At 44.9% G+C, this 14,068-nt stretch overlaps 1 protein-coding gene across 1 annotated transcript; it reads left to right on the plus strand.

Moving 5' to 3' along the window:
- Positions 1-3,639: 3,639 nt before the first annotated feature.
- Positions 3,640-11,644, plus strand: LOC127694353 (transmembrane protein 92-like). Its single transcript, XM_052195916.1, has 5 exons — positions 3,640-3,720; positions 4,068-4,090; positions 4,569-4,652; positions 4,792-4,993; positions 11,543-11,644. Exons 1-5 carry the CDS (start codon positions 3,640-3,642, stop codon positions 11,642-11,644), a joined length of 492 nt encoding a protein of 163 aa, XP_052051876.1.
- The last annotated feature ends 2,424 nt before the right edge of the window (positions 11,645-14,068 follow it).

The following is a 14,068-nucleotide window of genomic DNA, read 5'->3' on the forward strand; positions in this document are numbered from 1 at the left end:
AAACTAACCTTTTCTTAATAACACTATACCTTTTAAATCATAACCAATTAATTTATAACTCTATAGTCAAGATATGTAAAACATTTATATATAACATTTAAGACTAATTAGAAATAAAAATGAAGCTATCATACAAATCTCATAAATTTAAACCAAATACATTTTTTTAGCTTTAACTTTAGGGTAATAAAACAGTTTGAACCCAATCACCATCATGATAGAAATTTTTCTAGGAAAATTAATCATTTCCATTTGTCTGGCTGCTGGCTCTTTAAGAAGCAGCTTTTTTCCCAGCTGTCTTTGACTCCTACCTTAGAATGTGAGGCACCTCAAATTAGCCTCCTCTGTGTAAACTGAAATTGGCAGGACTGCCAGCAAGATAACATCTTTTTACCATTTTTTTTACATAAAACATAAAAACAACCAATCATTCGGTCAAACAAAACAATGGACAACACAAATTAACACACATATGAACAAGTTTTCGTGCACCAAAGACAAACAACAGACAGAGAGGGAGCTTGCTGTCCCAAAGAGATACAAATATCTTAACCTGAACTAAGAAGATCTCCAGTAGGTTTCAGAGAGAAAACAGGGCATATCTCATTTCCTCTCCTCACTAGGAGAGTTTTGAAATAGCTTCTAACCATTATTATTTTTATTTTTTGATACTATGTCCTACACATGGAAAAACTGCTTTTCTGAAACCTGCTTTTTCTCTTGTTTAAGATTTAACAAGGGGGAAGGAGGATGCCTAGTTGTGTTTTGTTTTGTTTTGTTTTGTTTCAAGACAGGGTTCCTCAGTATAGCCCTGGCTGTCTTCACTCTGTAGACCAGGCTGGCCTCAAACTCAGAAATCTGCCTGCCTCTGACGGTTAAGTACTGGGATTGAGGACGTGTGCCACCACTGCCCGGCTTTCTCTTTTTTCTTTTCAACGTTTTTCAAACTAATTTTTTATATCTATTTATTTCACTCTCTCTGTCTTCAGACACACCAGAAGAAGGCATAAGATCCCCATTATAGATGGTGGTGAACCACCATGTGGTTGCTGGGAATTGAACTCAGGACCTCTGGAAGAACTCAGTGCTCTTAACAGCTGAGCCATCTCTCCAGCCCAAAGATATATTTTTATTTTATGTCTGTGAGTACACTGTCAGTGTCTTCATACACACCAGAAGAGGGCATGGGACTACTGTACAGAAAGTTGTGAGCCACCATGTGGTGCTGGGAATTGAACTCAGGACCTCAGTAGCTGCTGAGTTCTACTGCTTCTGGCGATGGAACATGGCCCTCCCTCTTCTATTACCATCTCTCTGTTCCCCAGCTTTCTCTCTCTGCCTAAACTTGGCTTTCCTGGAACTTGCTCTGTAGATTGACCTTGAACTCAGAGACCTGCATGTCTCTGTCTCCTGGAATGCTGGGATTAAAGGCATGTACCAGCATGCCTGAATTTAAGCTTTTCTTTACCTAAAACCTGCTTTGTCCCAGGCAGGCCTTGAAGTCATAGATCTGTTTGGCTTTGTCTCCTGGGATTAAAGGTGTGTACTCTATACAGGGACCTAAATTAAGCTGGGCAGGATCTCACTCCCAAATCCCTTAATCTGCTCTCTCCAAGAGCATAGGATTCAGCTACATTTCACTTCCTGGTGCCCTGCTAATACTGGAACCATATATTTTCTATTTTTCCTTTCTTAGCATGAATACTTAACCAGAGAACAAAGTTTCTGCTGGGCTTTTTGAGACTTCCTTTGTCAATGCAATTCATCTAAGTCTTGTCATCTTAGCCTTAGGCCAACCCTTTAGACCAGGCAAAAAATCACTACATTCTTCACCAAAATATAACAAAAATACTTTCTAAATGACATACTGAAATTTTTCATTGAAATGTCTTGGTCCAGGTCCTCACAATTCAAATCCTTCTCACTAACAAAGTCTTCTGCATTCCTCCTAGACTGGCCCATTAAGCCCTACTTAAGGCATTCTTTTGCTTTCCAAATCCAAAGTCTCCAAATCCACTTTCTTTCAAAGAAAAGCATGGTCAGGCCTACCACAGCAATAACCCACTCCTGGTACCCACTTCTGTCTTAGTTAGGGTTTTACTGCTGTGAATAGATACCATGACCAAGGCAACATCATTGCTTGTCTTGAATTTTAAATTTTTATTTTAAATGGTTTTTTAAATATATATATTGGATGGTGGAGGCAAAAACTTTTAATCCCAGACTCTGGATGCAGATGGAGGTGGATCTCTTGAGTTGAGGGCCAGTCTGGTCTACAGAGTGAGTTTCAGGACAACCAGAGTTACACAGAGAAGCCCTGTATTGAAAAACATAAAATGGGGTTGACCAGAGTGAGCAGAGGTCCTGAATTCAAATTCCCAGCAATTACTTGATGGCTCACAACCATCAGTATAGCTACAGTGTATTCATATACATAAAATAAATTAAAAAATGAAAATCTAAAATGATAACCAAAGATATTTGAATTATATTCATTTACTCTCTCTCTGTCTCTCTGTCTCCCCCAAGCCCTTGTGTGTGTGTGTGTGTGTGTGTGTGTGTGTTCAGTAAAGTGTATGGACCTTACTTTCTCCTTCTACTACATGGGTCCCAGAGATCAAATTAAGGTTTTCAAGGCTGAATGTGATGGTACATGCCTTTAATAACTGAATTCAGGAGGCAGAGGCAGGGGGATCTCTGTGATCTGGAGGATAGCTTCATTTACAGAGTGAGTGCCAGGACAGCCAGGCTCTGTACAGAGACCCTGTGTCAGAAAACACTACCAACAAAGTAAACAAAGCAAAATTCAAGTTTTCGGGCTTGGTGGTAACCACATTCACGGAGCAACTCACCTGGCCACCCTTACTGGTTTGTTTTGTGTGAAATTTATTTGTTTCCTTTTTAAGTGTCTGAGTATTTATGGCATAGATGTATGTGCACCCTATGCATGCCTGGTGTCCTCAGAGTTCAGAAGCCCGCAGCATCTAGAACTAGAGTTTCAGGTGCCTTTGAGCCACCATGTATACAGATGCTGGAAACAAAATCCAGGTCCAAGGACATCTGCTCTCCAACTCTAAGTGATCTTTCCAGACTGTTCCCCCTCCCAACCCACACAGGGATACTCTGTGTAGTCTTGGCTGACCTGGAACTTGTTCTATGGACCAGGCTAGTCTCAGTAACCCACCTGTCTCTTGTCTCTGGAATGCTGGGATCTAAAGGCTTGTGCTACCAACACCTGGCTTTTTTTTTTTTTTTTAATTTAATCCTGGCTGGCCAGAATCTCACTAATTATATCCCACTAGCTTTGACCTCACAGAGATTTGCCTTCTTATCCTTGGTGGGATTAAAGGTTGGGCAACCACGCCTTGTTCTAACCACTATTTAAGCACAGCACAGCAGAGGGACATCCAGAGTGCTCTGCTCCCCAATTCCTAATTCCTCAAACTCAAGCAAGGCCAGGTCTTCTCTACTTCCCTTTTCTGAGCTCTAGGTCAGCTTAAAGCCCTGGTCCTGCCCAGGTCTGGTGTGGTAACTGAGCCCCTATTTTGAGGCTGGGAGCCATAGGAGGAGGGAAGTTGGGAAGGTCTTGCCCTGTCACTCTGTCCTTACACACAGAAGCTCAGTGGCCCCCTTGCAGGGATGAAGGACTCCTGTGTTCTGGGCACACTCACCTTGATCTTTGGCCTGCTTTCCAGTCTCCAAGGAGTAAGCACCAATGAGGTAAGCCAGTCTTCTGTGACTTTGGGAGGATTCTATGGGGCAGAGGCTGATCCCTGGACATGGCTGTTGGAGGGAGGGAGAGTCTGAGACCCACTGTCTGGAACAATGTCTGAGCAGAGACTAGCCTACAGTTCTTTGTGAGACAGAGATTCCTGTTCCCAATCAGGCCTCAAACTGTCTCTGTAGCCTTGAATAGCTCTGTGTTCTCTTGAGTTCTGTCATGCTGGACAAGCACCACTGGTTTACACACACCTTCCTGATTTATCTCCATATTGGTGAAGCATTCCCATACCTGAGACCCAACTCCCAGGCTTTGAAAACTGACCTTGTCTTTTTTTCTTCCACAGGGTGTAAACACATGTGACAGCTTGTAAGTATGGGACTTTGTCTAGAATTGTCAGTAAAAGGAAAGCAGGGTGGGCGTGGGGGAACTGCCTGTGCTCAGAATCAGCCCTGGATAAGGGGACAGACACCTAATTCCTATCACTTTTGCTGACACCATAGCCCCTCTCAGCTTCCCCAATCTCAGGATCTGCTGCTAATCCCAAAACTTTCACAGCTGGGGGAGGGGGAGTCACATGGGCAATGTCCCACTGCTGCCTCCCATGGAAAAACAGCACCATGACCATTCTGAATGAACAACAATGGCATCCTGCCCTGATGAACTCTGAACTCAGGCCTGGAGGAAAGACACCGATTCCTCCCAGTGAACCCAGGATAGAACTGTACTCCACACCCACAGGGGGTGGCTCTCAATCTGAGCGTCTAAGAGTCTAAGGAAACAGGGACCCTTTTGTTGGATATTCTGATGCCATCAGTATCTTCCCATGCCTCCTTGTCCTAACTAGAAGCTGCCCCAAAGGATTCACATGCTGTGACAATGAATGCTGCCCAGAAAGAAATGTCTGGGATCCTGCAAATGACCCCTTCAGGTAAGCTGGGGGTCACCACCTCTGGGCATCATTCACTGAGGGCTGAGTCCACCAGAGACAAGGTGGGGGTGGGTGATGGAAGGGGTTTGGCAAGGGAGCATGGCCTAGGCACTCATGACAATACTCTCCCCCTCCCTAGGTTCCTGTTCATCATCTTATTGATCATGGTTGCCCTCTTGTTCATCTATGGGCTACTACTGGAGTGCTTCTGTCCCAATTGTAGAAGAGATCAGCATGACACCGGAACAGGGGATCCTCAGAAAACCAGAGAACCACCTTTCACTGCTCCCCTAGAGAGCATTTGTGTCAGCTCCTTGGATCCCCCACCACGCTACAGTCAGGTGTGTCTTTTTGTCCCAATACCGATAGGAAATGCCTATGCAACCCTGTGAGCTCCCTCACACACAGACCTCTTGGATCAAGCCCAGGACCCTGGAATGACTGCTGATCCCATCATGTCTCTTGTACTTTGATTTTATTTTTTTTTTATACACCACTGGCCCCTCCCCTTCTGTCTTGAGATCTAAGCTGGGTCCAGAATCTCTGTCCCACATTCAAGGTTGTTGACAGCTTTAAGTATTGGCAGTGGCTGTAGTGGTTGCAGAGAGATCATTGCTAGTGGACTGCCAACCTTGACTGGACAGCTCACCCCACCATCCTACAGAAGCACTTCCGTGCCTGGAAGAGATTGAAGACTGAACAGCACAGACTCTGAGCCATCTTCTAACCATACCTGGGCAGAGAGGGCCTCGCTGTCCCTCTATAGAAATGTGAGAACCTAGGGACTGAGTGTCAGAAGCTGGCTGCAGAGTGGGGATACAGAAAAGATCAGAGGCTGAGGAAACACTTCTGACTTCTTCCATTGGTGACTGACTGCACTGACACCTGCTGGGAGGACTGAGCAGCCAAGGTGTGATGAAGGCTTAGACCTTCAGCTTCCTGGGATTTGGGAGCAATAAAGAAATGAACTGGAAAAGTCCCAAGATATCCTAATCCAGTCCTGGGACCTGCTTTCCTGGGAGACCAGAACTCAACTAAGTATGGAACTCTCAGGGAGATACAAGTGAGAAACAGGCTTCTGGTTGAAAGTTGGGTGGGGAGAAAGTCTGGAGGAGCAGGCATGGGTAGACTCCTGTGCAGTGAGGCCAATGGGACACTTCCTTCCACATTCCTCACCTGGAATCCCCTGGAGGGAGAGGGGAGGCAGACCCCACCTTGCTCCTCCTCCTGCTGAGCCTGGGTTCCAGGCACCAGAACTCAGACTCCTAAAGAGAAGGTTTTGTCCTGTGGCTGAGAGACTGAGGACAGCCTGGAGTGTGGACTGTATTGAGGGGTCGATGAGTAAAGACAGTTTTGGTGCCCATGCTTTTGCACCTTACCCCTGTCTTTACTGTGTGTACTGCAGAGGGCTGAAGGCCCCCGTTTCTCTTCAGACAGACCACACTACCAATGCTCACAGCTTAGGTATGCAGGCAAGTCAGGTGTGGCTGTCTTGGACTCTCAGTAAACCAGGCTGGCTTCAAATTCAGGATCCCCAACATTACTCATCTCTGAGCCACCACAGAAAATGGCAGGACAGGGGTTCCAGGTAGATTCAGGCTCTGAGAACTGGGATTTTCAGTGTAGGAGGAGGTCACCTCAGCCTGCTTGTTACGTATGTGATATTGAAGATGGTATACCGGATATTGAAGATGGTATATCAGATATTGAAGATGGTATACGGGATATTGAAGATGGTATACGGCTTTCCATTCAGTGGTATGGCCTGGAGAGAGTTGCTTTCTGCAGTTCAGTGGCTGTAAAGTTTTATTATCTTTAAATTGTGTCTCACTGATTTGTTAGTGTGTCAGATGCCCTGGAACTGGTGTTCTAGATGACTATGTCCTGGCTTGTGGGTATTGGGTATTGAACCCCAGTTCTGCAGAGCTGACTGTATTCTAACCATTGAGACATCTCTTCAGGCCCCTGAATGCATCTATACCCACTCATTATAGTCCCTACTGTGGGTGAGAGTGAAGAGATGTTATGTTTTCAGAGGTGACCTAGCACTGTCCATTCCACCAATATTTGCAAAGCCACTGCCCTAGTGTTCCCGTCCTGGATGTCCAGGATGAGACCAGGTGCAATGCCACTTCTAAGGATAAATCTGCAGAGAGGCCCACACCAAAGCTCACAAAGATGCAGATGCACACCTTCTGGTGCACTGGACCGGGTGGGGTGTGAAACATTGGTGACATCCATGGACCTGTGGGAGCTAGTTCTGTTAGACATGCATCCATGCTGAACCCCCATGCCCTCAGGATGAAGGATCTGTCATGCCAACCTGTACTGTGTCTGTCTTATTGGGAGAAAAGAGAAGTTCATAGAAGCTTTGTAAAATAAACTTAAATATTTCATGTTTATAAATGTGTGTTTGTGTGTTTCTCTGCATCTGTATTAAGATCTAGAAGAACCAGGTGCTGTGGTGAAAGTCCAGGTTAGTCAGGATTTTGAGGCAGGGGATTACAGACCCTTTTGGACTCTGAGGAGTCCATTACCACACTTTCTTCTCTCAGAAGTTATAGAGCAAAGGATGGAGCAGCTGCTCTTCATGACTCTTTCGAGACATCAAAACAAGTACTACCTGGGTGACTCTTGCACATTATCAAGTACAGCTGCAGCATGAGGTACAGCCTTGGCTATCTGTCGAACACATGTTCTCTGTGCTCTCAGGAAACACTTTCCCTCTCCTTAGTGAGGCAGCTCTCTTCTCTTGTTTTTTCAGGAGGTTTGTTGTTATTGTTGTTGTTGTTGTTGTTACTTTTTATTGTTTTGTTTTGTGTTTGAGACAGGGTTTCTCTCTGTAGCCCTGGCCGTCTTCACAATGTAGACCAGGCTGGCCTCAAACTCAGAAATCTGACTGCCTCTGCCTCCCAAATGCTGGGATTAACAGCGTGTGCTACCACTGCCTGGCTTTCTCTTTTTTCTTTTCAATTTTTTTCAAAATAAAAATTTTAATATCTATTTATTTCACTCTCTCTGTCTTCAGACTCATCAGATGGTCTGATTATAGATGGTGGTGAGCCACCATGTGGTTGTTGGGAATTGAACTCAGGACCTCTGGAAGAGCAGTCAGTGCTCTTCACAACTGAGCCATCTCTCCAGCCCAAAGATTTATTTTTATTTTATGTCTGTGAGTACACTGTCCATGTCTTCATACACACCAGGAGACCACATGGGAATATTTTACAGGAAGTTGTGAGCAACCATGTGGGTGCTGGGAATTGCACTCAGGACCTCAGTAGCTGCCAAGTTCCACTGCTTCTGGAGATGGGGCACGGCCTTCCTTATTCTATTCCAGCTCTTTGTTTCCCAACTTTTTGCCTAAATTTGGCTATCCTGGAACTTGCTCTGCAGATTGACCTTGAAATCAGAGACCTGCATGCCTCTGTCTCCTGGAATGCTGGGATTAAAGGTGTGTACCAGCATGCCTGAATTTAAGCTTTTCTTCACCTAGAACCTGCTTTGTCCCAGGCAGGCCTTGAACTCATAGATATATTTGGCTTTGTCTCCTGGGATTAAAGGTGTGTACTCTATACCTGGACCTAAATGAAGCTGGGCAGGATCTTGCTCCCAAATCCCTTAATCTGCTCTCTCCAAGAGCATAGGATTCAGCTCCATTTCACTTCCTGGTGCCCCGGTAATACTGGAACCATATATTTTATATTTTCCTTTCTTAGCATGGAGACTTAACCAGAGAACAAAGTTTCTGCTGGGCTTTTTTTGAGACTTCCTTTGTCAATTAATTTAAATCTCTTCAACTTCGCCTTAGGCAGACTCTTCAGACAAGAGCCAAAACTAGCCACATTCTGCCGCAAAATAATACAAAAGTAGTTTCTAAACTACATACTGAAAATTTTCACTGAAATGGCTTGGTCCAGGTCCTCATAATTGAAATCATTCTCACTAAAAAGTCTTTCACATTCCTAGTAGGCTGGTTCATTTACCCCCACTTAAAACATTCTTCTGTTTTACAAATCCAAAGTCCCCAAAACTACTTTCTTACAAAGTAAAGCATGGTCAGGCCTATCACAGCAATACCCCACTTCTGGTACAAAATTCTGTCTTAGAGTTTTACTGCTGTGAAAAGACACCATGGCCAAGGCAACATTATTGCTTGTCTTGAATTTTTAATTTTTATTTTAAAGGTTTTGTTTTGTTTTTTATAATATCTGATGGTGAAGGCATACACTTTTAATTCCAGACTCTGGATGCAGATGGAGGTAGATCTCTTGAGTTGAGGGCCAGTCTGGTCTACAGAGTGAGTTTCAGGACAACCAGAGTTACACAGAGAAACCCTATCTTGAAAATATAAAACGGGCCTGACCAGAATGAGCAGAGATCCTGAATTCAAATTCCCAGCAACTACATGATGGCTCACAACCATCAGTACAGCTACAGTGTATTCATATACATGAAATAAATACAAAATTGAAATAATAAAATAATATCAAAACATATTTTAATTACATTCATTCATTTACTCTCTCTCTGTCTCTCCCCCCTTTTGTGTATGTGTCTGTGTGTGTGTGTGTGTGTGTGTGTGTGTGTATGTGTGTGTGTTTGCAGTCAAGTACATTTAGTTGACTTTCTCCTTCTACTACATGGGTCCCAGAGATCAAATTAAGGTTTTCAATGCTGGATGTGATGGCCCAGGCCTTTAATCACTGAATTCAGTAGGCAGAGGCACAGGGATCTCTGTGAGACAGAGGATAGCCTGGTCTCTGGAATGAGTGCCAGGACAGCCAGGCTCTGTACAGAGACCCTGTATCAGAAAACAATTCCAACAAAGAAAACAAAGCAAAGTCTGGCAGTGGTGGCACAGGCCTTTAATCCCAGCACTTGGGAGGCAGAGGCAGGCAGATTTCTGAGTTCGAGGCCAGCCTGGTCTACAGAGTGAGTTCCAGGACAGCCCGGGCTACACAGCGAAACCCTATCTCGGAAAAAAAAAACAAAAACAAACAAACAAACAAAACCCAAAATTCAGGTTTTCAGGCTTGGTGGTAAGCACATTCACCCAGAGAATCACCTGGCTGGCCTTACTGGTTTGTTTGTTTGAAATTTTTTGCTTCCTTTTAATGAGTCTGAGTATTTATGGCATAGATGTTTATGCACCATATGTATGCCTGGTGCCCTCAGAGTTCAGAAGCCGGCATCATCTAGAACTGGAGTTTCAGGTGCTTATGAGCCATCTTGATTACAGATGCTGGAAACAGAATCCAGGTCCACAGATGTCTGCTCTCCAACTCTGAGTCATCTTTCCCAAATGTTCTCCCTCCTAACCCACACAGGGTTTCTCTGTGTAGTCTTGGTTGACCTGGAACTTGCTCTGTAGACCAGGCTAGTCTCAGTAACCCACCTGTCTCTTGTCTCTGGAATGCTGGGATTTAAAGACTTGTGCTGCCAACACCTGGCTTTTTTTTTTTTTTTTATTAATTCAATCCTACCTGCTGCAGATCTCACTATTTAAATCATACTAGCTTTGAACTCACAGAGATTTGCCTTCTTATCCTTGGTGGGATTAAATGTTAGGTAACCACGCCCTGTTCTAAGCACTATTTAAGCACAGCACAGCAGAGGGACATCCAGAGCGCTCTGCTCCATCCAACTTACAAAGTTGGCAAATCAATCTCTTCTAAACTCCCAATTCCCAATTCCTCAAACTCAAGCAAGGCCAGGTCTTCTCTACTTCCCTTTTCTGAACTCTAGGTCAGCTTAAAGCCCTGGTCCTGCCCAGGACTGGTGTGAGAACTGAGCCCCAATTTTGAGGTTGGGAGACATAGGTGGAGGGAAGTTGGGAAGGTCTTGCCCTGTCACTCTGTCCTTACACACAGCTCAGTGGCCCCTTGCAGAGATGAAGGACAACTGTGTTGTGGGCACACTCACCTTGATCTTTGGCCTACTTTCTACTCTCCAAGGAGTAAACACCAATGAGGTAAGCCAGTCTTCTGTGACTTTGGGAGGACCCTATGGGCAGAGGCTTATCCCTGGACATGGCAGTTGGAGGGAGGGAGATTCTGAGACCCACTGTCTGGAACAATTTCTGAGGAGATACTAGCCTACAATTCTTTGTGAGACAGAGATTCCTGTTCCCAATCTGGCTTCAAACTGTCTCTGTAGCCTTGAATAGCTCTGTGTTTTCTTGAGTTCTCTCGTGCTGGACAAGCACCACTGGTTAACACACACCTACCTGATTTATCTCCATGTTGGAGAAGCATTCTCACACCTGAGACCCAACTCCCAGGCTTTGAGTACTGACCTTTTCTTTTTTTCTTCCACAGGGTGTAAACACATGTGATAGCTTGTAAGTATGGGACTTTGTCTATAATTATCAGTAAAAGGAAGGCGGGGTGGGGATGGGTGCATCTGCCTGTGCTCAGATTCGCCCCTGCATAAGGGGACAGACAAGTTAGGGGTGGGTGATGGAGGGGGTTTGGCAAGGGAGCATGGCCTAGGTACTCATGACAACACCATCCCCCTCCCTAGAGTCCTATTCATCATCTTATTAGTCACGGTCACCATATTTTGCATCTGTGGGCTAGTGGAGTACTTCTGTCCCAATTGTAGAAGAGAGCAGGATGATATCAGAACAGGGGATCAACAGACTACCAGAGAACCACCCTCTATTGCTCTCCTAGAAAGCATTTGGGTCACCTCCTTGGATCCCCTACCATGCTACAGTCCGGTGCGTCTTTTTGTCCCAATACCTACCATGTTTCATCGCCGGCTGTTGAACATGTTGTCATAATGGATTTGGGGAGGGGATAATGGATAGGCAGTGGCTCGGCCAACCCTATTTGCCATTCTTTGCCCAGACTCTAAATAAAACAAGTATCCCTTTTCTCCTGCAGGTTGTTCTGAATCCAACTCCCACAGAACCACCTCCTCACTACAGCCTCATGCCTGAGGGCCCTGCTGGTCATGTGAGAGGGAAAGCCTATGCAACCCTGTGAGCTCCCTCACACACAGACCTCTTGGATCAAGCGAGGACCCTGGAATGACTGCTGATCCCATCATGTCTCTTGTGCTTTGATTTAATTTATTGTTTTTGTACACTGCTGCCCCCTCCCCTCTGTCTTGAGATCTAAGCTTGGTCCAGAATCTCTGTCCCACACTCAAGGCTGTTGAAAGCTTTAAGAATTGGCAGTGCCTGTAGTGGATGCAGGGAGATCATTGCTAGTGGAGTGCCAGCCTTGACCGGAAGCTCACTCCATCATCCTACAGAAGCACTTCTGTGCCTGGAAGAGATTGAAGACTGAACAGCACAGACTCTGAGCCATCTTCCTACCATACCTGGGCAGAGAGGGTCTGCAACTAAGGTATGGAGACAATGTCAGAGGCTGAGGAAACACTTCCAGCTACTTCCATTGGTGACTGACTGCACTGACACCTGCTGGGGGGACTGAGCATCCAAGATGTGATGAAGGCTTTGACCTTTAGCTTCCTGGGGTCTTGTGGGCACTAAAGAAATGAACAGGAAAGCTTCCCCAATTCGATTCCAGTCCTGTGACCTGCTTTTCCTGGGAGACCAGAACTTGACTAATCATGGAACTCTTAGGGCAATAACAGGCAGAAAACAGCCTCTTAGGAGAAGGTAGGGTGGGGAGAAAGCATGGAGATGCAGGCATGGTTAGACTCCTGTGGAGCGAGGCACACAACGATGCAGATGTGTGTCTCCTGATGCACTGCACCAGAAAGGCTGTGAAACCCTGGTCCACATCCATTGACCTGTGGGAACTTGTTCTGTAAGACAGGCACACATCCCCTAATGATGAAGAATCTGTCATGCCAACCTACATTGTGTCTGTCTTATTGGGAAAAAAGAAAATTACATAGCAGGTTTGTAAAATACATGTAATTGTTACATTTTTATAAATGTGTGTTTGTATGTTTCTTTGCGTGTCTATTAAGATCTGGAAGACCCAGGTGCAGTGGTGTACTTCCAAGTTAGTCAGAAATCTGAGGCAGGAGGATTAAAGCTCTAAATCTAGCCAGAGTTACAATGAGTTAAGCCCTGGTGGGAGGTTGTCTGAGAACATAGCTCAGTGGTAGAGAATTTGCCTAGCATGGGCAAAATCTGGAGGTAAGTCCCCAGCTGCTGTTCCAACAACTCTAGTACTGTATGACAGCTACTGGGAGCAGAGAGCAGGTGGCTAACTTGGGAGGACTCTTAAAAAATAAATAAATAAAATAAAATAAAATAAAATAAAATAAAATAAAATAAACTGTCCTGCTGGCCAGTGGTCGAGAATGCCTTTAATCCCAGCACTTGGGAGGCTTATGCACGTGGATTTCTGAGTTCCGAGGCCAGCCTGCTCTGCAGAGTGAGTCCCAGGACATCCAGGTCTACAAAGAGAAATACTGTTTTGAAAAACCAAAAAAAGATTAGCCCTTTACAAGTCACTAATGGATAGATTATACCTCCCTACCCTCCTCTGCTTGTGCTATCTGTGTGATTCTCTCTTTTGCTTTTTTCTTTTTTCTTTCCTTTTTCTTTTTCTTTTTTCTTCCCCCCCCCAAAGATTTATTTATTTATACTGTAGTTGTCTTCATACACTCCAGAAGAGTGCAAGAGATCTCATTACAGATGGTTGTAAGCCACAATGTGGTTGCTGGGATTTGAACTCAGGACCTTTGGAAGAGCAGTCAGTGCTCTTAACTGCTGAGCCATCTTTGAAGTGCCCCTTTTTTGTTTTTCAAGACAAGGTTCTCTGTATAGCCCTAACTATCCTGGCACTCTCTGTAGACCAGGATAGCCTAGAATTCAGAACTCAGAGATCACTTGTTTCTCCTTCTTAAGCGCAGGGATTAAAGCTGTGTCCCACCAGGCCCAGCTTGGACATACATTGCTGATTCCATTTTGAGAAGAGCTGGGAGGGAGGATGTAGCAGTCTGCTTAAGCCCTGCAGCTTTTCGTGTGCAAAACTTTACATAATCTAGAATCATTGGAAAGAATCTCAGTTGAGAAAATACATCTGGCTGTAGGCAAGACTACAAGGCATTTTTGTTTTTAAAAAAAAAGACGGCGTAGCCATTGTTAGGCGATCCCTGAGCTGTTGGTCCTGGGTTCGATAAGAAAGCAATTTGAGCCTAGCATGCTTAGCACATGCCTTTAATATCAGGTTGGGGAAGCTGGGCTTGGTATCACACGCCTGTAATCCCAGCACTTGGGAAGCAGAGGCAAGTTGATTTCTGAGTTGGAGGCCAACCTGGTCTACAGAGTGATTTCTAGGACAGCCAGGGCTACACATAGAAACCCTGTCTCAAAAAAACCAATATATGTATGTATGTAGTATGTATGTATGTATGTATGTATGTATGTATATCAGGTTGGGGGACAGAGGGAGCCTGGGAATCTGTGAGTTCAAGGCCAGCCT

This window comes from Apodemus sylvaticus, chromosome 10 (assembly GCF_947179515.1).
Source record: "Apodemus sylvaticus chromosome 10, mApoSyl1.1, whole genome shotgun sequence".
Lineage (NCBI taxonomy): Eukaryota > Metazoa > Chordata > Mammalia > Rodentia > Muridae > Apodemus > Apodemus sylvaticus.

What these genes read in the sequence shown, in the direction of transcription:
- LOC127694353 (XM_052195916.1), top strand. Translation starts at nt 3,640, where the DNA reads ATGAAGGACTCCTGTGTTCTGGGCACACTCACCTTGATCTTTGGCCTG. An exon ending in GTAAACACATGTGACAGCTT is followed by an intron (nt 4,091 to 4,568) that starts GTAAGTATGGGA and finishes TGTCCTAACTAG; the next exon opens with AAGCTGCCCCAAAGGATTCA. An exon ending in CCCCACCACGCTACAGTCAG is followed by an intron (nt 4,994 to 11,542) that starts GTGTGTCTTTTT and finishes TTTCTCCTGCAG; the next exon opens with GTTGTTCTGAATCCAACTCC.